The 25,438-nt window shown below is 42.3% G+C and overlaps 2 protein-coding genes across 2 annotated transcripts; both read right to left on the reverse strand.

Annotated features, from left to right (window-relative positions):
- Nucleotides 1-186: 186 nt before the first annotated feature.
- Nucleotides 187-12,500, reverse strand: LOC310794295 (tensin-4-like). The gene is made up of 13 exons (XM_083656274.1): nucleotides 12,443-12,500; nucleotides 10,974-11,241; nucleotides 8,862-9,246; nucleotides 7,478-7,818; nucleotides 7,262-7,357; nucleotides 6,870-7,001; nucleotides 6,021-6,113; nucleotides 4,059-4,136; nucleotides 3,783-3,848; nucleotides 2,683-2,854; nucleotides 2,477-2,545; nucleotides 1,952-1,981; nucleotides 187-1,607 (listed from the first exon to the last, which is right to left on the reverse strand). The coding sequence occupies exons 2-13, from the start codon at nucleotides 11,218-11,220 to the stop codon at nucleotides 1,475-1,477; spliced, it is 1,842 nt and encodes a 613-aa protein (XP_083512400.1). The 5' UTR covers nucleotides 11,221-11,241; nucleotides 12,443-12,500; the 3' UTR covers nucleotides 187-1,474.
- A 5,674-nt stretch (nucleotides 12,501-18,174) lies between these two features.
- On the reverse strand, nucleotides 18,175-24,096 carry ccr7 (chemokine (C-C motif) receptor 7). The gene is made up of 4 exons (XM_083655667.1): nucleotides 24,007-24,096; nucleotides 22,513-22,562; nucleotides 20,847-21,584; nucleotides 18,175-20,263 (listed from the first exon to the last, which is right to left on the reverse strand). The coding sequence occupies exons 1-4, from the start codon at nucleotides 24,020-24,022 to the stop codon at nucleotides 19,922-19,924; spliced, it is 1,146 nt and encodes a 381-aa protein (XP_083511793.1). The 5' UTR covers nucleotides 24,023-24,096; the 3' UTR covers nucleotides 18,175-19,921.
- Between the last annotated feature and the right edge of the window lie 1,342 nt (nucleotides 24,097-25,438).

The following is a 25,438-nucleotide window of genomic DNA, read 5'->3' on the forward strand; positions in this document are numbered from 1 at the left end:
TGTTTTGTCATCTTTTATTATAATCATGTAAATGATGTGGGTTTTATGTGCCTTTCACCACAAGCTCTTCCTTGTTGTTTACAGATGAGCTTTGATGGTGAGGTAGCAAAGGGAGAGATACAATGTTCTTTCTTTTTCTTTCTCACAAACACACAAACTATACATACAAATGTTTATTACGGTTTATCATCATCACAATTTGAAAAAGTACATGTACATGAATATACACAATATAAATTTTACACAGTGCATTAGATAAATGCTACAACAATTCTACAGACTGCAAATAAATGGCTAGGACATATGAGTTACTTAGATTCAGGAAAAACACATTTGTTACATAAGTGCCCAACTTAAAGGTGCCAAGTGATTATGTAAAGGAGTTAAGGAGCATTCACCCATTCCATCTTGGTGCAAGTGCTTTAAGAATCCAATAAGAACAGGTCAATTGAATCCATACCCAGAAGGTACAGAGAATAATGACAAAGTTCCCCACAATCAGGTCAGAGAAAAACAAGAAGGAACACATTCAAAATAAGAGTCTCGCTCTACAAAAAAGGGGCAGGCATCAGAAAGGCCCCACATTCATATCACAGGAAACAACAGAGATTTTGATCCTCATTTATGCCATTGGGCCTGAATTACTTTAAATGCTTAGTGCAGTAAAATAAATACATTATAATCTAAACCAAACACAAGGGACAGTTGAAAAGTATCTGGTGAAATGAAATCAAATGACAAACATATTTCAGTAGCTTTTCTCTCTGTCTAAGAACCTTCCACCTCTTATCGCTGCATTAGCATTAGCTACATGTATCACATCCATAATGCCTCACTTTCCATGAGAATCATTTTAAGAGTGCTGAATGTATATTGGACGGTTATGTTAAGACAAATCAAACAAATTACAACATCCCAAACTACTGTATACTGTACATGAGGTACTGGTCTCCATCATTCTAGACTAACATTTTCATTTTTAAACTAAATGGTTACATACTTCAATATTGTTGGTCATATTTACCAAGTTTTACAAATTGGTCAGATCTTTTCTTCTTCTTCTTATTTTAAGCTGTATTGTGCCAGATCATGGTCAGCTGTTGGATCCCCATTCCGTTATGTTTTTGCTTAATAGCTGCTCAGTCCCATGTTTCCGCATATATGGTGCAGTCACACTTGTCTATTTAATGCTAATTCTATCATCTGATGGACTGATGCATACACTGGGCAGGTATAAACAGTCCCGGATCAGACTTTGCTTGCATTGTAATCCAATGAGCCAGACCTCCAGACAGTCCAGTGTAACAACGACCATAGCAACACTTTAGACAATCAGTGAAGAAGACACCTGGAGACAGGGTGAGAAAACAAGGTACATACAGTGCATGGACAGTATAGCACATATATAATGTACACTAGGGCGGTGACAGCCCACGCTGTTTGAAGTCATCTCAGTCCTTCTGGCCCTCTGTGGTTAAGGCTTGGTAATGGCAGCCTGAATGCACTCGCTGGTTTTGTTGAAAGTCTGGAGGGGCTCATATTCTGCAAAGACGTGGCAGACATTCTCATTGCAAGCCTCGACACCTTTCGCCACAATGCCGAACATCCTGTAGAGATGGTGAAAGATTATATCTTGTTAAGAGTTAATTTGCATAAAATAAGATGTACATGAAATACCCATTCACTAAACTGAAGAATAAAATATATGAACGTGCAGGCGAGATTGAAACCTACTGTAGTTATACTTGCATTAACAATAAAGACTTGCAATAAAGGCTGTAAGTGTAAATTATTTTGGAGAGGATACAAAGTACTACAGCGATCATATACAAGTTATAGCATCTGATCTTATTCGTCTCACTCATGAAATATGGGCTAGGATGGTGCTGATGAGGTAAGGATGATCATTCTGACAATGTAATCTGATAAAAAAAAACAGTAGCAAAATTACCTTGCTCCAAAATTGGAACCTTTCAGCCACCTGTGAGAGTAAAAGAGACAAAGTTTGAGATTAAAAAGGTGAGATCTGTTGGAAAAGACAATTGCTCTGACAAAGTGATCTGGCATGAATGGTGTGAATGAATAATGATTCCTGTGAAGCGCTTTGGGTGTCTAGAAAAGCGCTATATAAATCCAATCATTATTATTATTATTATTATTATGAATGTAAAATTCACTATGGAATATTAATTGAATTATTTGATATCATGACCCCTTTCTTTACTTGCAGAGTAGTAACATTCATTCACTCATTCATTCAACCTTTATTTTAACTCAGAAATACATTGCGGTAGAGGCCTCATTTACAATACAGCCGAGTATGGGTATCGTATGCAATATAGCAGAGTTTCTATATGTAGTACTACTGTAAGCGAATGTAACATCAGGTAACAATATTATTTTCCAAAATGGATATGTGGCCTTTTGTAATGAAGCACTTTGATTCTGTAACATGTAATATGTGCCATATACTCACAGTCGTTTGTCTGGATCTAAACCACTGTAGGTTATCACATGAGCAGGGTAATGCCGTCTGAAGAAGAGCCTGGGAAGAATGGTTAGGATTGTTAGAATTAAAATGTTGCAATACAATGAAAATATTACAATGCAATTTCCCCCTTATGATACTATAATTCTAAATCAAATCTCAGCAGCAGCTGAAGAGAATGTGACTTTTCTTACTTTCTGTTAATATCTGTCAGTGTGACACCCTTGGTTGACACCTTCAGGTTGACTATGGTGGGTGTGATGGCACTGGGGTTCTTGTTAAAGGTACAGGACACGGCCTTCTGCACAGCACAAGGTCCTGTCAGCATCTCAGTGGGGACAGCATTAAGGTAGATGTAGTTGCAAGCTATGGAAGAGACAAATATTAAAATAGTTATATAGTATTGTGGGAAATAGTGAGTGAATGTGAGTACAGAACACAGTTTATAAATCGATATAAAACACTTGAACAATAGGATATAAAACACTTTTAAAAACACATTTTCTGTAAGAGCAGTCATTCTCAAACCCCCACTTAATTTAGTCCATATTAGGGCCATGGATCCCCATTTGATGAGATTTTGTCTCTTATACCCACATCTGTTTGTATTATTAATTAAGTTTAACAATTCAGTAGTTTGCTGGGGACCCCCTGGAAACCCCCCCAAGGACCCCTGGTGGTCCCTGGACCCAACATTGGAAATCAGTGACCTTGCCAAAAGAAGGAGGGACTACCAGGCAATTTAGCTACAACACCTTTGAAGAAAGAAGAAGAAGAAGAAGAAGAAGAAGAAGAAGAAGAAGACAGCCTGTCAGTATCCGAAATTAGATTACTCTATTTTTCTTCTTTTTTTTATTGAGGTTAGCTAGATGTTTTCGTTTCCCGATATCGACCTAGTTTGCTCAAACTTCAAGGAAATCTATGACATGAGGTGTTTGTGGTACGTTTACTAGAAGCTAACGTGGTGTCATTGGGGGACTGAACCTACCAGTGTGGGCCAACCATCGACATAAATAAGAGGGGCCAACCCGTATGATACGATATAATTGATACAGGCCTCGCGAGGCTCTCAACCTGGTGACCCACCACTTGGCTAACACCTCTGCTGCTAGCTAGCTACGTTATTGCTAGCTAGCTATTGGCAGGTGGTTGACGATTAGGAAGCTCTTTTAGCCAACCGACCTCTTGAAATAACAATATCAATACATACACTGCCGTAGACCAGTAGTGTTTCTGACTGCAGAAGAAGAGGTAAGATGTGTTTTGTGTAGTTTTAAGCCTGTAACTATCTCACCAGATCTACTCTTGTCCTCTGAAGATGTCTTGTCGTTCGCTCTCTCCTCTCCTGTTCCCAGATCATCTGCGTGGGCAAATACACGCGTTAGGTTTTTGTTCTTCCTCCCCCGCTCACACTCTCTCACTCTCACTCTCTCTCTCTCTCTCTCTCTCTCTCTCTCTCTCTCTCTCTCTCTCTCTCTCTCTCTCTCTCTCTCTCTCTCTCTCTCTCTCACACACACACACACACACACACACACACACACACACACACACTCTTCAAATAAAGACCTACCAGAGGACTGGAGCAGTAATTTGCAGGGTAAACCGTAAGCAGTAATGGTGTGTTGGAATACCAGGGCAGACAGACTACCTGTGAAAATGATAAAATCATAGGTTGGGTTAACTAAGCATATTTATCTTATATGAATCTCATGTGGTATGTGTGCTCGATTCCTAGGTGGAGACTCTGGAGGTGATGCGCCGTCACAGTTATGGAAATTGCCCGCTCCGCGGCTCCCAAAATCGTGACTGAAAGACAGACACCGCCCACCCACCTAGGCGCCATCGCTATCATGCAACTGTGTGCCATTGGCTCATACTACATCAGAGTTGCTCGAGTGACATCACTGATGACATCACAACTGCCTGAGTGACATCACAGTTGGGCAAACACAGTTGCTCAAGTGACATCACTGATTACATCACAGTTGCTCGAGTGACATCACTGATGACATCACTTCCACACAAATCGTGACTGACACCGCCACAGACAGACACCACTTAAGCCCAATTTATGCTTCGTCTGCCGACACTTTTGAAATGGTCGCCGACAGAAATGAGGACTTGAGTTGACACTTTCAAGTGTCGGCGAGAGGTGTCTGCTACCTAGTGAAATTTCTAGTGTCGCTGACTATGTCACATAATGTCGCGCAAGTGTGATTGGCTATATAGACAGGCACGCGCTTGACTTCCTTGTTTTAGTTTTCGCTGAAATGAAATTAATGAACGTGTCCCCGCTATTTGTATCAGCATGTCCTTGATGTATGACTTTGTGAAAATCACAAAGAACACCGTGACCAAGTTCCCAGAGAGAGGGGAGGTGAGTTGTGTGGTTGTGTGTCGTTATATGCGGCTGTTTGCACTAGTTCTCTGCCTCCCTCTGTCTATAGCGTCATGTGACCGTTGAGCCGGGGAGAGAAGCATAAATGCAGCAACATGAGCGACACTTTATTTTTCGTCTGCGACCATGTGCTGAGCGACACTTTCTAATAAGTATAAATTAAGCTTTAGCCAATTTTAACTAAGATAAACGTAGCCTATATTATCGACTAATGCTGGACCGCAGGTCCGCACCACAATAGGGCAGAAATGAGCATCAGCTGAACCATATGATACCACCACAAGTATATTTACAGCCCCGCTTAGGGAAGTAACGCTATTTCACTCCTACTTTCTGTACATTCTATATCAGTTTTGTAAGGCTGGAATGATTTCCATTGGTGTCAGACGTGAGTTTCTGTGGAGGCAGATCAGTGGGTTTGCGTAGACCTTAATCATATGTCTCATTCTCGTGTTCAAACAGGCCCCGATAAGAAAGTGGACAACCAGGATAAAGCCACAAGAGTAATGGCTATCTGTGGGCGAGAGCACACCCTATGAGCTCATACCTTTAAGAGGCCCTCGAAAAGAACCAGCCCAGCCCATCACTGCCCACCCACATCCCCAGAGGCGACACATGGCTGACTCAAGCCAGACCAGGAAGTGTGCTCATACTGAGTTGTAAGTGAGTTTGACAATTAGAGAGGCAAAGTGAACGTCACTTCCTGCTTCAGCACTGTACCAGAGATTTTCTTCCGCAATTTGTTTTCCCATAGACATTTCATAAAATGCTTATAAAAATAGTTTTACTTGGTCAAACCAAATGGTTCAGCTATATTTAGAATCGAGAGAGACATTTCACTCGGACCAAAACTTAAAAAAACTAAATTGAAAAAATATTTTCTTTAAACCCACTTTTTTTTTTTTACATTTTGGTCCCAGTGAAACGTTATGCGATCTCTCCTGTTCCTAAATATATCTGAACTGTTTGGTTTGAACAAGCAAAACTATTTTTATAAGCATTTTACGAAATGCCTATGGGAAAATAAATGGCGGATGAAAATCTCTGGTACAGTGCTGAAGCAGGAAGTGATGTTCCACTTTGGCTCTCTATCTGAATGTGCGATTAAGGAGTTGTTGAAGCCTTGAAACTTACCAAAGTATGATTCCTGAGAAGAGCCTTTGATGCGGACGCCCTTGGGTGACGACTCAATAAGAAAGTGCCGGATTGCCTCTGAACTGCTCTCTCCTGTTGTGAAAAAAGTTAAAATGTCAGGAAAGAGGCAGTTTGTTTGCAATCAGTGAAACGAATGTGTGACATGTGTGATGTGGCAGATACATTACGATTAGCTTTGCTTGTTTATCGGTAGCTGTGCTCACGCACAAGTGACCTCATGGTCCATTGTGCCTACAGTAGCAAACTGTAGCAGCAAAAGCATTCAAAGCCTGCACACTGAGGAAGGCCTTGGTGCTAAAACATCTGTGCTGTGCATGGCTCACAAATTGTGCATTCATATAATAATGAAAAAACAACAAATAAAACTGCAAATGAGGCAAGCCTCGAGATTGTTTCGTGAGTAAGATCAATTTTTCTGTTTTGATTGCTTGCGGTGACATAAACATTTGGTTTTCCTTTGTGTTTATACAGTGCGCACTGTGGGTGGAAAAAATGACAGTACTGTCTCCTGCCTCACCACAGATAGCTAGATGTCCACAGACATACCCATTCAAGTCAGCCGAGTTGGGTAAGTGATTCCCTAAGTCCTATCACGTCCAGATGAAGACAGCAGCGCTATGCTATGCTGTGTTCAGGTTGTTTGTTATGGTGGTAGTTGTGGTAGCTGGTATTCAGGAACACCCCCTAGCCATATGTGATCTATGCTGACATAAACATGCTGTGGCTGGTTCTAATCATGCACGTGTGGCTGGCTGTTTATAATTATGCTTCCAAAAGAGTCATAACGTAAGGTATAAAAGCATCTTATAATGACTAGTATAGGATTACCTGGATGGCTTGTAGGAGAGAAGATGTTGGGCACTTGGTCCACCTTCATAGCCAGTCCAAAGCTGCCTCGGTAGGACGTGCTGTCTCTCACCACAAAGGTTCCTGCCTCCTTGTCCTTCAGCAGGCCTTCAGCTGGAACACATCACAGAAACTGCTAAGAGACAGTTGCATAGGTGCATACAGTATATTACTGTGTTTAGACCTATTCTGCTGCACAAACCTGCCCCTGTATAAAACAAAAAATACCCATAGGGGAATACAAGCGGGCTATTAATTCTAAATTGCGGCTTAATTATAGCACTCCACACTAGTTTCTTTCTACTAAGCTATTTGAACAAAATCTTCTTTGCAGCTTGTCTTAAACGAATTATTTGCCATTTTGAGATCCTCACCTTCTGCTCTGTTGATTTGCGGGCGGAACCAGAACTTAGAAGTGTCCATGACAAACTTCATGCAGGGCTGACTGCCATGGAATTGGGCTTGGAAACCTAAACAACAATGCAAATATGACAGGGGGGTCAAATATGCAAACAGCAGTCAAATGCTGTGTCTCGCTCCCAGCAACAGAGACAAGTCGGTTGTCAGTATGATAGAACATCAGGACTCACTGTTAGGAGAAGATGGCCTGGAGTTGGACATCTGGATGGTCTGTGTGAAGGCCATGTCTGGTGTTAGAGGCCAGTGGCTAAAGTCTGGGTCTGGTGCCCCGTTGACGAGCAGCACAGGGATATCTGTCAAGGACCCAGCCAGTGAGCCAGGACTGCTGTGTGTTCCTCTGTTGTGGAGCTCCTGGAAATGATCAATCGGTGAAGGCTTTGTTGGGGAGATTTTGTCCGGGCTCTCCCTGGTATCAAAGGGCCTGGTTTGGGACCCATCACTGAAGGGGCTGGGGGTGCGATTGAGGAGGGACTCTGGAGATTCAGCATCTTCACTGGCCAAGGACAGGCAGCTATGCAAGGGAGAAGAGGATAGGTTGTAGATCCAGTTGGTTGTTGGTGTCTATAAACCATCAGGAAATACCTCTAAATTTTGTAGTAAAAACATGTTGTTGTCCTATGCCCTTGGACAATTTAGTTTGCATTAGTAAACATTAACAGTGGTAGCCTATGTGCAGAAAAAAGAGAAGGGGGTTTCCCAGCCTCTAATTTGTAACATTACATAGAGCTCCATGGAAAATGAAATAAAACAATGGAAAAACTGAGAGCACAAAGTGGTTTTCCGGGGATGTGGGTACATTTTCTGGTTTAGGGCTGTAACTACTCTGCCATAAAACATTCTTTTCCATGTCAAATCTCAAGCATCGCAGTCCACAAAGTCTCTGTTTCAGTGTCAGAGGAGCATGCTATTTCATTGATATGTCATCATCGAGTATTATTGGTTCACTGTGTTGGAAAAAGTTGCAACTAAGTGTTCACGGTGGTGCAGTGGGGGCACAGTGTCGCCTCACAGCTATAGAATGTCCTGGGTTCGATTCCCACCAGGGTTATCTCATGAAAATGGCCTTTTGTGTGTCGGGTTCGACAAAGAACTGAAGTTGGTCCCTGGGCGCTGTACACTAACAGCTGCTCACTGCTGCTGGCCTGCCCCCTGGAGGAAGGACATGCCTCGCCCTCGATGGGTTAAATTCAGAGACTAGATTTGTGTGTGTGTGTGTGTGTGTGTGTGTGTGTGTGTGTGTGTGTCAGCGTGTGCCGCCGACACGTGCATGCATGCGGCGTGGTGATTTGTGACAATAAAGATGGGCTTGTCCGTCCCCGTTTCATTTAGTTTCGTGTTGTTTCGTTTTGTTCATAAATACTGATTGAACTGATTGAATAGGATAGCAGAAAAAGCTCATGTGATTGTGAACTCTTAAATTCCCTTTAATTGGCCGCGTCTTAACTTGTTGGAGATCTTTAAGATTTTGCAGCACGAACAAGAGTCACATGATGTCAGTAAGTCTTCTTTGACGTCGACGAGCATTGCTTTAATTGACTTTGAGCTGTACAGTACCTGCCAAGGATGTAGCTGGTGTCTGAGCCTGGAGATGTGGAGAGGATGTAGCTGGTGTCTGAGCCTGGAGACGTGGAGAGGAGGGAGATGGCGCTGTTTCTGTTGGACTGTGACGTGCGCAGGGTTCCTAGGGGGGAGGTGATGTCATTCCTTGGAGAGGGACTTCGGCGTTGGACGCTGCCACAAGGCACTGGCAGTGGGGGCCGGGAGGATGAAGGAGAGCCTGAGAAGACCAGCGAGCCTTGGGGGCTGCAGCTAAGACCACTCTGTGCAGGGATGGGAATACTGGGTGACAGGGGTGGGACCATGGAGGACGAGAAGCAAGGAGCACATCCTCTAGGGACCAGCACGCAGTTGGAGACTTCTTCATCTGAGAAGGAGTCGTCTGAGGAGGAAGAGACAAATAACCGTATTAATGAAAACACTGTATTTGAAACTGCCCTAAAATGGCGTGAACTTTCTTTAACCGTGGCATTTTTACAGAGCATACAGTAGATTGGCTTTACATTAGCCATATTCAGAACCAAAATCACAGAGACGTGTGTGTGTGTGTGTGTGTGTGTGTGTGTGTGTGTGTGTGTGTGTGTGTGTGTGTATGTGTGTGTGGATTAGAATCCTAATTCCCTTTCCTCTCTATGGCTTTGTTTCTGTGTTAGCGAATTGGGCCTGGCCTCAGTCTGTAAACACACCAGAGTTATACGTCACTCACCTGATAAAGATATTCACATATCTTCATGCCATGCAGGTACTTGCTTGCTCATAGTCCCAACCCAGGCCGTTCTTTCTTACCCAAATGCCGTGAATACTGTGGTTCTCCTGTTGCGACGATACAAAATCACCCAGAGGAGTTCCAACTTGTTCCTGTTCACCGCTGTCTGTAGGATGTGTCTGTCTGCCTCTCTGTATTGACGGCCACTAGTGAATGAGTTTATGCCCTCAGGTAAAGAGTGCAGCCTGTGGTCAGTCAGCGGTCAGTGCATGAGCCAGACGGGTGGCTAAGCCATTTGCCAATCAAGTTACATTATAATGGCTGTAATAATAATGAGAATGCTTGAGCAGAATTGGGAAAATCTGTCTATGTGCGTAGTTACTGTAAAGACTGTGTCAGAACAAAAAAACATTTGGCCAGACTACACATTAACACAACCTACTACACATTTTGTATTTGTGTCGTAACAATGAAACCTCTATTAATCATTTGTATGACACAAAACAATGAGTAGTACTACTAGTGACGCAATTGTACGTTGTTTTGTCTGATCAGCAGCACCGATCCACAAAATGTACGTGGCATTCATTTACACAGACTTAACAAGCCCACTTGCATTTTTCCAACATGTATGTAAAGTTTAAACGACATGAAATCCATTGATACATGGTGGTGGTGACTCTTGTGTACACTGAGGGATGCGAGCAGCACGGAGTGGCTGTCTGTCACCGTGGTCCACTCTCATGGTGAGCGCCTCCGTCTCTGTCTTAGCCTGAGATGGAACAGGGCGTGGCACTACTCAGTCTGAGATGGAACAGGGCGTGGCACTACTCAGTCTGAGATGTAACAGGGCGTGGCACTACTCAGTCTGAGATGTAACAGGGCGTGGCACTACTCAGTCTGGGCAATACTCCCAGAGCAGTCAAAGTGGTGCAATCAGCCCATGGCGGAGAATCAATGAGTGAATTTCCAAAGCCCCAGGCTGAGAGTCCAATTACCTTTATATGGGCGATTCTGCTTTATTGTGTTCTCTGTCACACCTGTGGAAGTTTACTTACCGCCCTCTTTACGAGAGGAAACCTGCTCAATGTGGCTGCTGGCCTCCTGTGTTTAAGCTATTGACCTTTTAGATGGGAGCATCATTCAAAAGATTTCCACATTTTGCTTATTAAGTTACAGTGATTACAGGTTTTAACTTTGTTGGCCCGATATGCTGGCCATAGGTAGCAATGAAATGTTAGGATAGAAACATGCCATTTGGTGAAACTTGTATGCAGCGCCTCATTGTATCATGTCTGCATTTAGCTTCTAGCATAGGTGGCCGGATGATTCCGTTAACTCTGGTAGTGTTTACGCACTGAGCGACACCATTCACATTATGTGTGTCTCCTGCCGTACTGCACCTGTAGGCGGGCTGATGCACGAGGGGCTTTTGGGGATGTGGATGGGTTCAAATGTGGGATCCATCTCCAGGACGAGCTGGTTGAGGTTATCCAGATAGATGTCGAGGTCGTCCGAGTCGCCGCGGGCCTCTGTGACACTGGGTCGATGACTCACCGCGTTCTGAGCAGAGTCCACACAGATACTTTGACCCACTCTCACGACGTGATTGGGCGTCCTGCGGGACATGTCTCCAGTGGTAGACATCATGTTAGGAGGACTCTCAGTCTTCTGCGGGCAAACAAAGACGCGGATACAATGGTGGGATATTCGTCAGAGAGATCAGTTACACTGGCTTAACAGTGTAACAAACTTGCTTTTGTTCCCTTGGCAAGACATAACCTTTTCCCAGATACTCATATATACATGAGTGAACAATAATACCTAGTTTGTATTTCACTGTATTTTGCACCATTCATCAACACGGTGATTGCATTTGCTTTATTGTTATTGATTGACTAAAGCAATAAGTTAATAATATTAATATATTATTCTTAGCAATAGTAATATTTACAACAGCAGCTGTGACATTTTAATAGGAACTGTTAGTGGATTTTTTTCAGTGGAATCATACACAGTGTTATCTAACGTGAAATGGGTTCATACAAAACATTTCATCTATGATCCAGACATTGCATAAATTAATGACGCATTAATGACGCATTACTCCAAGGCGTCTCGCAGATTTCTCAATCCATGCAAAAAAAAGCTTACAGAATAATGACACAGACTGAGCAAATGGCTTGCTTTCATGCTGATATCAGCATGGCTAGAGGAAGGGTGTGTAACGTTTGGGATGATCAGGCTATACAAACTCTCTCCCTAACGCCACTTCCCAAGGTGTGTCTCTCAGTGAGTCACCCTACTGCTGATGGTTACCATGACGATACACTAGTGTTGTCCGACAACAGGCCTTGATATTTTTGGGTAACTTTTGCTGCAGCAAGTAGTCTACAGACAAAATTCAGCTGATTGCATATAACACTTGGGTTACTAAGATGAAATAATATTCTCCCTTTTAAGAACTATCTCAAGTTTCAAAATAATCAAGAGTAGTATAGTGTGGCAAGAATATGGTATTATAATGCATATGAGCTATAATATCACTTTTGATTAATTCAAGATTTTCAGAAATAAACATAGACAGATTTGGAGCGCTAACATCTAGAGCCATAATAATCAACTATCTTGACAAATTTTGATATAGAAAACATTGTTTTATGATTGAAAGACTTATTTTATAGTAACAATGGAAAGTGAGCAATCAGATAACGATAAAAAATCTAAATAGGTACTTATAGCTGCAGACACTTGTGAACCCATGTTCAAACTTCTGTTTGAATCTAACAGTGTTACTCATCGGCACAATATGCTTTTATAGCATGCCTTATATATTTTATTATCTGTCAAGGGTTATGATAGGTAATCTTACCTTATTTTCTTCTGGTCTCGACTCTCGATCCAGTTGTGTCAGTGGTGTCTAAGTCCCAGAGTGTTCACTGTTTAAATAGTTTGACAGTTCATGTGTTGAATGCTTTTATTCCCAACCCTTTCCCCTGTGAGCCAATCAGCAGCTCGGCTTACAAATGCCTGGAGCTCCGTTAGTCAGAGTTACTGTAAGTCAGATCGTCTCCTTTCACAATGTAAAGTTTGTAGCCGGAGGGTACTGTATGTCATTTCACTAAGAATGACTTGGGAGTAACTTGGAAGAATGGAGGAATGGTTACAGTAGACTGAAAATTGATACTTTGTTGATTCATACTGGAGGGGGCTGAGTGCATGGGGATGCATTACAATCAAATCTTCCATATTGCACACATTGTACTGAATGTATATTTGTTGTGGTGATTCACTGAAACCCAACATTGTTCATTCTTTAATTAAATTATTTGAAGGTCCGCCAACTAAATTGCCGCCTGTAAATTGGTTGAAATGCATACATTGAATTTCATTTTCATTTTCACTTTTCAATTCCAGCATACATTCAGGCGGTCATAGACACATGGTCAATGGGACAGTATGGGCGAAATCCTCCCATTCTCCCCATTCAGCATAGTTAGCATTTAGCTGCTAGCACAGCCCAGGCAGACAGGATCGGGAATTCAACCACCGCAGTAAACACACATCTGAACAGACGTCTATGTGCCTGCTGATGAATCCCCAATCCTGTAGTGTAGAGCCGCAGCACCGTTCTTTAGTTAAGTTAAGTTAAGTTATCCCCATGGGGAAATTCATCCTCTGCATTTGACCCATCCTCTACTAGGAACCTTCCTAGAGCTAGGAGCAGTGGGCAGCCGCAGTGCAGCGCCCGGGGATCAACTCCAGTTCTTTCGCCATTGCCTTGGTCAGGGGCACTGACAGGAGTACAAACCCTAACATACTGTACATGTCTTTGACGGTGGGAGGAAACCGGAGCACCCGGAGAAAACCCACACAAACGCGCAGAGAACATGCAAACTCCACACAGAAAGGACCTGGGATGGATCAGGGTTCGAACCCGGGACCTTCTTGCTGTGATGCAACAGCGCTAACCACTGAGCCACCACACGAGTCAGCCCATTGAGATATATTTGTCTTTCCCCCCACTGTCTAGTCTCTCGCGCCAGACATAGTAACATTTTGTGGGCGTTCGCCCACAGACCGACTGTATCTATGCCTTCCAAAGAACTGCAACACGCAATCATTACTTTACTGGCGATGATGACATAATTTAATCTTTCTCTTTCACTATGCCTTCCAAAGAAACACTGATACATCTGGCTTTCTTGCCTCATAGACCAAATTTGTAGCACTTCCAATTTCACTGTGCCTACAAATGCAAACATCATGGAAAAAGCACTCCAAGATTTCGTCACCTCCATTACCATCGGGGGAAGACCCATCTCCAACCTGCGCTTCGCTGATGACATTGACCTTATGGGAAAAAGCGAGGCTGAACTCCAGGAACTCACCACCAGACTGGAAGAGGCGGCGAGAGCATATGGCATGGAGATAAGTGCAGAGAAAAGTAAGATTCTGGTCAACAGCCACAATCACTTACCACCACCGAACATCAAAATGAACGGGCAAACACTGGAGGAAGTAAGGGACTTTAAATACCTCGGGTCCTTTGTGAGTGAAGACGGCAGCTCCACAAAGGAGATCAAATCAAGAATCGGCATAGCAACATCAGCCATGACAAGACTGGCCAGTATCTGGAAAAGCAACACCATCAGCTTCCCAGTGAAGGTCAGATACAAGTCACTTGTTCTCTCCACATTACTCTATGGCTGTGAGAGCTGGACACTCACAGCGGACACGGAGCGTAGGATACAGTCCTTTGAAAGCAAATGCTACAGAAGAATGCTACATATTTCATATAAAGAACACCGGACAAATGACTATGTTAGACAGCTAGTGACCTCCCATGCTGGAGACCAGGAACCTCTATTGTCAATAGTAAAACGTCGCAAACTGGCCTGGTATGGCCATGTCACAAGACACACCTCCCTGTCAAAGACCATCCTGCAGGGGACAGTAGAGGGAAAGCGGAGAAGAGGCAGGCAGAGAAAGTCCTGGATGGACAACATCAAAGAATGGACTGGCCGCAGCTTCCAAACCCTGCTAAGAACAGCTGAAGACCGTGAGCGATGGAGATCCTTGACTGTCCAAGCATCCACCATGACACCCCTACGGCCCTCTAGGGATGAGTGAGTGAGTGACAAATGCAAATGCATACAATGGAGTTATCCATGAAAATATGTACCGTAAATTCCGGACTATAAGACGCACCGGTCTATAAGCCACACCTTCAAAGGTGACTATTTTTTTCTTCTATAAGCCGCACCGGTCTATAAGCCGCGGGTGTTTTGATGTTTAATTACCATATGTAAGGCTTCGTGCACAGAGGGGATTGTCGGGAAACAGATGGCTGTTTGGGGAAGCTCCCATTTATTAACATTTCAACAAAACAAAAGTCAGGTCACTAATCCCCAGACAAAATCACACATTGTGGTATTTTTTGTTTTTTTTACAGTGCACACAGTGTCCGCGGTGTGGTGAAAAGAGGGCAAGAGAGGAAATTAAAACAGAAGTGGATTTATAGTTAGAAAGAGTGCTAAAGAAGAGAGAATTCCGTTTTTTTTATTTTTATTTTAGTTACTCACAGTACTATTGACCAGTCCAACTCAAAAGATATTCGGCAGTTTCACTTTGAGCTCTTGTTCCGCCGCTGGGCACACAGTGTCCGCGGTGTGGTGAAAAGAGGGCAAGAGAGGAAATTAAAACAGAAGTGGATTTATAGTTAGAAAGAGTGCTAAAGATAGTCCGGTCTGGTTATGACGAGTCTCGCTGGGTACAGTACGCCAAAGCGATATCCATTGACTCGATGATGCTGTTGTATGTTGCGCGTTTCTGTTGCACCAACGCGGAGAGGTCCTGCCGGGGACGAAAAAGCGCGTACCCTCCCAGGTGAGGGGCTTCTTCCCCGCAGCCTGGAGGATGAGTTGACGGTCGGGCCAGCGGAGTAGGCAGATGAAGATGGCCCTCGGTGGCAGGCCGGGGTCTGGACGTGGCCGAGGCGCCCGGTGTGCCCTGTCCACCTCTGGTGGTTTCTCGCCTTCCTTCAGGTCCAGGATGTAACACAGGATTTTGCCACAAAAGCGTCCATGTCACCAATCTCAGCTCCTCTTTTACATTGATCAGGCGAATGTTATTTCTTTTACTCCTGCTGATTAAGTCATCAACCTGCGTGTGCAGGGTTTCGATTTTGCATTTTATCCATTTTCGGACTCACTGTGTTGTTTTTGTCCTCCAGTGCGCGGATGCGCTTTTCCGCATTATAAACTCTGTTCACGGTTGCCTTAGTTTGTTTAGTGAGTGAGTGGATGGACTTCTGCACGTTTTCAAACTTGTTTTCAAGCTGCTCAAAACCTCTGAGCGATGTCGGACTTAATCGATAGTGTTTCACGGAGTAAAAGTTTAGCCCAAGCGTGTATCTCCAGCCTCCAGCAGGTGAGTCATTTCCTCATTCATGGCGTGATTGCTTCGTCTTTTTCTTTCTGCTTACCTGTGTTGTGTTATGTTATGTTATGTTATGTTGTTAAAAGAGGGCAAGAGAGGAAATTAAAACAGAAGTGGATTTATAGTTAGAAAGAGTGCTAAAAAAGAGAGATTTTTTTTTTTTTTTGGAAAAAATCCATAGATAAGACGCACCGTTATATAAGCCGCAGGGGGCAAAAAAGGCCAAAAAACGGGAAAAAAGCCGCGGCTTATAGTCCGGAATTTACGGTACTGTATTTGTGATTGAAAGCAGTAGAAGAAACAATTCCTGGTACGCCAATGTATCTTAACATACCGTATATATAAAATAGATCCCAATTGTTGAAATAAAGGAAACAAAACAAAACTAAACCATTGCCTTGGCAGCAAAACAAAAGTACGCTAAGAATAACATTGGTGATGTTATGTGACTGACCACAGTGATAAGAATTAACCACTTACTTGAAAGTTGATTGCGGCTCGCCGAGTAGAGAGCATAGCATAAGGCCCACTGTCCTTTGCTGCATGTTCTCCTGCCCTCTTGATAGCTTCCTGTTTCTTTCTAACTATTGTAATGGCCTCCACACTATCTCCATGTCAAATAAACACAAACAAAACAAAACACTGGAGCCACAAGCCCATGCCCTCAAAATGCATCTATTATGATTGTTTGATTTATGATTGTTTCATTTTGGATGTGTTCAAATATGTGATAGTCGTGGGACTCGTGGCAAAAGTGTACTTCATAATTCATAATTCCAAAATTGTCTAAACCATACACATGTACAACATTCACTGGCAGAGGAAAGAATTACGCCAATCCTTTTTTTTGTCTCCATTTGGTGAGTTATTGAGTCACACATTGCAACTTCAGCTGTATTTCTCATAGCATGTGCTTTTATTACAGCACATTGTTGTACTGTACATACTTTATGGAGACAGTTTAGTGTTGTTTGTTTTGGACAGGAAAACACCTCACCCACATGCCCTCAGATGTCTAAACTGTGTTTACTTGCATTTATCCTCCACTACGCCCCTGCCTAGTGCCTACAAATGCAACATGCATACAAAATGGAGTTGTTCCTGAAAATCAGATCTATATAATATGACTAAACCTCCCTGACCGAATCAGTTTTCAAAAGGATATCGAAATGTAATTCTAGTGAAGGCTGATGTGCTTATTCGTGTCCAACTGGCGTGTGTACTGTTTGTGTGTTTTGATTTGATTTGGAGTGTGGCCCACTCAGCCAAATACTGGAACATAGTCAGACATTTATAGTCAGCCAAAGGCCATTTACTGAGAAATAAACAGTAAAAAAAAACACGTTTTAATCATTACTTTTTACTGGCGATGATGACATAATTTCATCTTTCTCTTTCACTATGCCTTCCAAAGAACCACTGATACATCTGGCTTTGTTCTGGATCTTGCATCACAGACCAGATTGGTAGCAAAGGAGTGAATCTGGTCTGTGATGCGAGATCCAGAACAAAGCCAGGTGTCAAGTCAATTGTATTTACTATATACAGTAGTGCCAAATCAACAAAAGTTATCTCGAGATGCTTTACAAATAGAGCAGAGGTGTATCATTGGTTCTTTGGAAGGCACGGTGAAATTAAAAAGTGAAATTGAAAATCAATTTCATGTATGCATTTCAACCAATTTAGATGGCAATTTAGTTGGTGGACCAAATAATTTAATGAAAGAATGAACAATGCTGTGTTTAAGTGAATCACCATAACAAATATAGATTCAGTACAATATGTGTGCAATATGGCAAATCTGATTGTAATACATGTGCATGTATTCAGCCCACTCCAATCAGGATTCAACAAATTATCATTGTTACACTTGCAGAGTCGCAGGAGAACAGTGATAGGGGAAGATCAGATGCCTTATGGGGAATGGAACCTGAAACCTCCCATTTACAGCACAGGCTGTGTACACCTAATAAAGTAATCCCTTTTGAATCTGTAATGGCTCGCTGAAGAACCAAAGGAGAACTTGTACAAAGAAGGACTATCTCAAAAAGGTATGAATGGATTTGCACGAAGCTTCATACTGAGATGATACTGTGTGGCTGTGAATTAATTCTAGATTGTTGTAAGAAGCAACAACAAAAAGTGATTTTATTTTTTGCTACAGTGTATTCAATCTTGTTGAATTGTTTTTACAATGTTACAAATAGAATGTACAATACAGAAAAGAATAACAATAGGATAGAAAAGAGGTTTTTCTATTGATGAATATGTGCACAGTAAATATTTGAGCAGCAGGACTATAGATATTTTGGTAAGTTTTAAAGTGATGTTGGCCATGATATAAGCCCAAAATCTGTGATTCTCTGTTCTATTTGTTGCTCTGGTGGGAAACAACTTGAGAATTGCGTTTTCTCTCTCTCTGAAAATCACACTCCTAGCAAATATGTAAAGAAAGCAGATTCTGACAATATATACATAGTATATATATATATATATATATATATATATATAGTACAAGTAGTCATTCTGCTGAATTGTTTTTAAGTGAAATGCTTTCTTAATGTTTATTAAAACTTTCAGTTTGAGTAAATGTCACACAGAAATCCAGTCGGATGTTCGCATTTGTTCATGTGCTATCAGATTTTGGTTATATTATACCCAGGAGCTGCACAACCCAAAGTACTGCTAAAGTTCAACATCACTTTAAATTACATACCATGCAAGCAAAGAAAAGATAACAGAAAACACTAACTTCTACTTTTCTAAAGACTTCTCATGGTAGCTGTTAGTAATTCCAGGTTTGTAATATCATAAATAGCAGTATAGCCAATGCATTACTTGGAATAGCAATTAGAAATACGCCTAACTAATCAAGCTTAAAGTCGAACTGAACCCGTTCAGAGCCCAAGTGGCGCGTGGGTCGGAGTCCATTTCAGACTGTCTGAGATGACAGGTTGAGATGCGGGTCATAGTAGCATGTCGGATGTCGATGATTTTATTTGACAATTCTGGGGACTGGATTGGGCTTTGGCCAATCCTGGCATGTTCCACCCCCAAATCGAGTGGGATTCAGCGTGTTGTGGCGCTCTCCTCGGGAAGAGCCTGGTGACGCAAGGTTTAGTGGCTGAGTGGAGCTCAGCGAGCCGCAGGCAGCCAGCTGCCGGAGCGGAGAGTGCAGCCCGTCCGCCTGGAATCTCCGACGTGCGACCCGTGACAACCAGGCTCTCAGGCACGCGCCATTAACGCTATTGCAGTAAATACAATATTCCTGGAATGCGAGTTTTAACGAGCCAGTTACATTTCTTTGCATTCTTAGGCAATCCGTTTTCTTTATTGTGTATATCAACATGCAATTGGCCAAGTTAGTAGTTAGTTTATGGGATAGGAATTCTGCCAGATGACAGGCACTAGGCGCCATTTTCTCCTTCATTTGGAAGAGAAAATTATCCTGAAATGAAGATTTGATTGACAGCTGCCATGTCGTGATATGATTGGTTGAAATGGGGTAGAAATTTGATAGTACTAGGTGACGTCAGCAAACTGTAGATTTTTGTGATTTTTTTTGCATACATTATTAAATAGGTGCACTGCATACCCAGGTATTTGAACTAAAATAAAATAAAAGTCATTTTTGGGTTCAGCTCGACTTTAAAGTCCATTTAGCTGGAAATGAACACAACTGTAAAAAGAAACACAACTAATTGTCATCAGGTTGAAATAGATGCTTAACTTGTGCTAGATGTGATTAACAAGGGTGTTTCTGCTGATAACTCGCTATTCCTTTATTAACATTCATCAATCCGCTGTGTGGTCAACAGTTTGATAGGTTTGAACAGTCGTTGGGTTTGAAAGTCGATTACTTTTTACTGTCCATGGTGAAACATATGGTACAGAAGCTTCATCGGTAGTTTTAGGGCGAGTACGTGGTGGTGGTCTCAGTGTCTGTAGCTGCTGAGCTCCTCCTCCGGCCACAGGTGTACCTGAAGAACCTCTCCTGGCTCATGCAGCCCAGGTCCTTCAGCAGCTTCAGCACGTCGTTGCGAAACTTCACCCCCACAAAGGCGTAGACGAAGGGGTTCAGGCAGCACCTGAGGAAGGCCAGACACTGGGTGACATCAGTGGCGTAGAGGAGGTTGTTGTCATAGCTGCAGTCGGTGTTGCCCCCATTGGCTGCGGCCAGCGTGCTCAAAAACAGGACAACGTTGTAAGGCACCTGGCAGACCAGGAACACAGCCACCACAGCGAAGATCACCTTGATATAGGGATGCAAATTTGAATCAATTTCCTTTATCAGTGAATTGGTCATGTTAACGATCAATTAATATAAAGACAGAATTTGACATACAAGATTTTTACACCTGTTTTTAGGCCTACTCAACAAGTTAATCAACCAACCAAACTTCCTGCATTAGCTGTCACTGTGCTTGTAGACGTGCTGTATCAACATTGGATTACAATGTTTACACTGAATGCTGTTGTCTTTCTGGGTGTAATTCTCCCACACTGGACTTTTTGCCTGCTTGCTTGGCTTTCTTCTTGATATAAGGGGTGAAAGGTACATTTCACCCTTGTAGCGCTATATCATTTCAGCAAAAAAACAAAAACAGAATAGCACATATGGTAGCCTACACGTACATTGTCAATTAATCGGTTAACATATGTCGGTGGTGGATGAGTTGAGTTCCCTCCCCCTCCCTCCCCTGATATGTGAAGCGCTTTGAGTGTCTTGAAAGGCGCTATATAAATCCAATCAATTATTATTATTAACATAATGTTTGACCGATCAAATTCCTATTGCCGATTAATCGATTGTCGATTATCATTAACATCCCTACCTTGATGGCCTTATTCCGTTCGAAGCTGCGGGCCTGGCACAGGGTCTGAACAATAATACTGTAGCAGAAGCCCATGATCAGGAGCGGCATGGCGAAACCCAAGACAATCTGGCTTGTCTGGATGCTGACACGGAGCTGGTACTTCTCGCCGGTGTAAGGGGTGCAGGTGTTGTTATTGATGGTGGTGTATATCATCTCCGGGAGAGAGAAAATGATCGCCATCGCCCAGATTATAGCTGATGACACCTTGCTGAAAAACACCGCCTGGGAGCGGTGGCGGTGAGCAGAGACGGCCTTGGCGATGGCGAAGTACCTGTCCACACTGATGCAAGAGAGGAGGAGCATGCTGCTGTAGAAACTGAACTTGTAAATGGTGTGCATGGCCTTGCACACAATCAGGCCCAGCACCCATTCTGTCATGGAATTGGCTGCCCAGAAGGGGAGCGACAGAGCAAAGAGCAGGTCTGCCAACGACAGGTTGAGCAGGTACACATCGGTCATGGTCTTCAGACGCTTGAAGTAGAAGAAGGTGAGGATTACCAGGATGTTCCCCAGCAGCCCCAGGAAGCAGATGATGGAGTAGAAGGTAGGCATGAACCAGAGGCGGAAATTGCGGTTGGATTGTTTGATACACTGCAGGATGTAATCACCATAATCTGGACTGGGCCCGGAGCTGTAATCGTCAAAGTCATCAGGCCCCACTGTGGTCACATCCTCTCCTTCTTGAGATGAGCAGGTCTGGAATCAAAGACAGTTAGACTAAAATATCAAAGTGAAGCAAGTAAAAGCCTATGCAAATAAGCAAGTTAAGTTTGCTGTTGCTACACTGCCCCCTGACAGAGTTGTATTTTTTTCATACACGTTTACTAGCTACACGTTTACCACTTCCTGGAGGAAATCGTACTTGTGAGTTGAAGGTTGTGGTTGCTGTTTTCCAGCCTGCTGTTTTCGGGTGTACAAAGGTTACTCATCTAACTTGGTCGTCTACTGCCACATTTCCAAGGCGCTGCTACAGCACCGTGGCAGCAGTGGGGAGGGGGGGCTTTTGTAAAGAACAAAGAAAACATTTAAATAACAAAAGCCCACACTTTTACTGCTATGGCAGTACCACATTAGTGGCCAAACTACTGTAACAGCTGTATGTGGATACACTGGCCAGACATATAGCAGCACAAATCCACAATGTTACTTGTGGGTTAGTCTCTCTCTCCCCAGACTCAAATATTACGTTGAATCGCTGTGCTCCGCATACTACATAAGTGAGTCTGTGCCAGTTCACAGCCACTGCTGGTTTTGAAGGCGGGTTGAAATTGAATAAGTGACAGGTCGTAGCACCGATGAGAGAGCGGTTCGAAAAATGGCCTGCGCCTCCCGTGTTGTCTGATCGCAAAGTCGTTACTGATTGGAGAGGACTGAATCCATCCCTGGCATATGACTGGCCAAGTGAACGGTTCCCTCCCATAACCAGCCCTCTGAGGGAAAGTGTCCCAGACCCAGAGAGAGCTCTGCAGCATGCAGTAACGTGTATCAGCATAAGAACTGTCATGGGTCTGGCGTTGAGACTACTTGTGGGTTTACTTGAGAGAGAGAAAAGAAACAAAATACAGCTACTGCACTTTGGTGCAGTACTTACTGCACTTTCTTTCTTTCTTTCTTTTTTTCTTACCTTAAAATTCAGCATCCATATCAGTAGAGCTGTTAGAAGGATTCGGAAATCTGAAAATCAGATTGAATTAAGAATTAGAAGACTAAACACTGCTAATATGTGGTTGACAATTCGCTGAATGAGGAGTACATTGTCAATGATAAACAGTAATGTATTTGTTATAAGTAAATTATATTAATGTGCACTGTTGCTGTTGGCTTGTGTGTTAGAAGATGCTATGTACTGCACACTGTGGCTTTGTCGGGTTTAAATGAGCACATAGAGTAAATGACTAGTTCCCTATTTTTATCAAAGGTCATGTCTACTTATGACAAGCGTTGACACTGTAATGTAGTTAGTTATTAGACACAATTATCTAGTCATTAACTCTGTTCCAGTTGATAAAATCCCTACTTGTATGTCCTTACTTGTAGGAAACCAATGTCAAAAGTTATTTGGTAATGATGACACAGTCATCTAAGTTAGCATAATTGGTTTCAAAGATAATATCAAGATAGATTTGTACTAGGGGTGGGAATCAGCGAATCTGCGATAATCGATACACGGCAGGAAATTTCATCTACAATACATCACGATATCTGTGTAACTGAAGAGGGAAAAATACCCCTAAAAAGGCAAAAAGCAAGAATTATGTATTTATTCACAGAATTGACATGAAACAGTGTACAACAAAGTGCAGACTGCACTGCCTCTTTAACACACACTGACTAAGACCCCACGTGTGAAGGTGCTACTGTGTATCGATAATGTATCGCAAGTAAGGTTGTCAGTGGTATCGAGTATCGATATGTTCCGGGTATCGGTATCAAAGTAGCAATTACTGTGTATAGTATCGTGACATCCCTAATCACAAGAGGATCACAACCGATATATTCATATTATTGATATTGATATTTCATTTTTTTTGTCCCACCACTAATTAGTACTGGGCAGTGGCAGTGTTTGGTAGATTATGCCAAAAAAAGTAATGTTGGCTGATTATTGATTACCTTGCCATGAAAAGCAATCAGTTACTGAGTTGGCCTGATGTGTCTTTTGCCTCTTTATGCTGAGCATTTATATTTTGGAAGTATGGTAATATGTCTACTACCCATAATGTAATGGGAAAGCTAATGTTTACTATGCATAGTTGACTATAACAAAGCACCACTAACAAAACTAAAAGGTATAATTTCACACACAATGTACAATACAATACAAAAAAAAGAGAGATAGGCTAAGACAATATGTTTTTTTATACAGTTTCCCTTTTTTCGGAATTGTAATAATAAATGTCACCTGATTATTCATATTAATAGATTTCACACTTAAAATCCCAGGCTATTTAGATGCACTTTTTTGGAATCAGATTACATAATCCAAGGATTACAGCCATGGCTAGTGTTTTATCTACTACAAATAAAATGCCCTTTTTTTAACACTACAGGTGAATTCACCAGACCATGAATACTACACCCTTGTCAAGGAAACGTTAAATGGTGGTATGGCACTCACCGTTGACAGAGGTCATGTCGACTGTTAGACTGTTGAGCACTGCACTGTAAGATCCCGATCAAGCCACTGAACACAGAAGGTAAGTGTCACTTGATGTTGGTTATTTCCCCCCTTGTAGCTGTAGAAAAAAATGCACAACCTGTACGCATATATGGTTTCTCTTCAACCCTCAAGTATCATGTGAGCGAGCGGAAAACCACATGCTCCAACTAAAATATGCCTTTGTGATTGAAAGCAGTAGATGAAACTATTCTAGGTACTCCAATGTATATTAAAATATGTAAAAGAGATCACAGTTGTTGAAATAAAGGAAACAAAACTAAACTAAACCATTGCCTCAGCTAAACAAAAGTAATCTAAGAATAACATGGTGCTGTTATGGGACTGACCACAGTGGTAAGAATTAGCCACTTACTTGAAAATGTATTGCTATGCTGTTGCTATGCAATGTTGCAATGTTTGTTTTGTTTTTTTGTTTTTTGGGGGGAAGGGTTTAAATACTGTGCAGTGTGCACTTTACATTTTCGTGAAGAAAAACAATGTCTGCCATGAAAAACAATACATGCCATGGTAAATACCCTACATGAGTAAAAACTTTCAGCAGAATTACTAGTCACAGTCTGATAGATGAGAGTGACACTAAAAACCCCACACTGGGGGCACCCCATTGGCAGTTCGAATCCCTGGAAATGCCCCCCCCCCCCCCCCCCATACTTCATATAAAAAAAAAATCTAAACCATACACATGTACAACATTCACTGGCAGAGGGAAAAAATTCTTGTTCTTCCTGAAATGTAAAACAATTTTTTTTTAGTTAATCAGTCACATATTACAATTTCAGCTGTATTTATCATAGCACCTGCTTTTATTACTGCACATTGTTGTACATACATTATGGAGACAGTGTGCTGTTTGTTTTGGACATGAAAGCAGGTCTTAAACTAGCCTCAACCTCACCCTTCTGCGCTCAGACGTTTTGCACAGGCTGCTGCACACCTGTACACCCATGTGGTTTTCACTTCCAAACCACACAGTACATCACGTGCTTCAGTGCAATGCAAGGCAAATCCTTCACATGAAGCAGTGGCAAATCTTATCACCACTACATCAGCATGAGAGTAGCTGAAAATCACATGCACGATTAAATCTCTTCTACCTCAGTTCCTTTGGCAATATTTTAATTTTTAAGTGTGCAACAAAACAAAACATTCTTGAACACAATTGGGAGGAATGGTAGTTATGTATACAGTAGGCTACTGAAAACAGGAAATCAGTGCAATTCCTTCTTATCTTACCCACTTCCCTTACCTGCCTGTTGCAGATGAATGTTTTAGCAAACACACCATGCCTGCAGCAAAGCATGTTAACCTATTGCATAATTACTACATAGTTTGTACTTTGATCATGACCTGTGCAAGTGTACCTGTCATG

Source organism: Poromitra crassiceps, assembly GCF_964638095.1.
Source record: "Poromitra crassiceps genome assembly, chromosome: 19".
In the NCBI taxonomy this organism is placed as follows: Eukaryota; Metazoa; Chordata; class Actinopteri; order Beryciformes; family Melamphaidae; genus Poromitra; species Poromitra crassiceps.

Excerpts from the sequence above, each read along its gene's own strand:
- LOC310794295 (XM_083656274.1), bottom strand. The coding sequence starts at position 11,220 with ATGATGTCTACCACTGGAGACATGTCCCGCAGGACGCCCAATCACGTC. Across the intron at positions 9,247-10,973 it reads GTGCATCAGCCCGCCTACAG|ACGACTCCTTCTCAGATGAA; the intron begins GTGCAGTACGGC and ends CTTCCTCCTCAG. Across the intron at positions 4,137-6,020 it reads TTCTCAGGAATCATACTTTG|GTAGTCTGTCTGCCCTGGTA; the intron begins GTAAGTTTCAAG and ends TCATTTTCACAG.
- ccr7 (XM_083655667.1), bottom strand. Across the intron at positions 21,585-22,512 it reads TATGGATGCTGAATTTTAAG|ACCTGCTCATCTCAAGAAGG; the intron begins GTAAGAAAAAAA and ends CTTTGATTCCAG. Across the intron at positions 20,264-20,846 it reads AACGGAATAAGGCCATCAAG|GTGATCTTCGCTGTGGTGGC; the intron begins GTAGGGATGTTA and ends CCCTATATCAAG.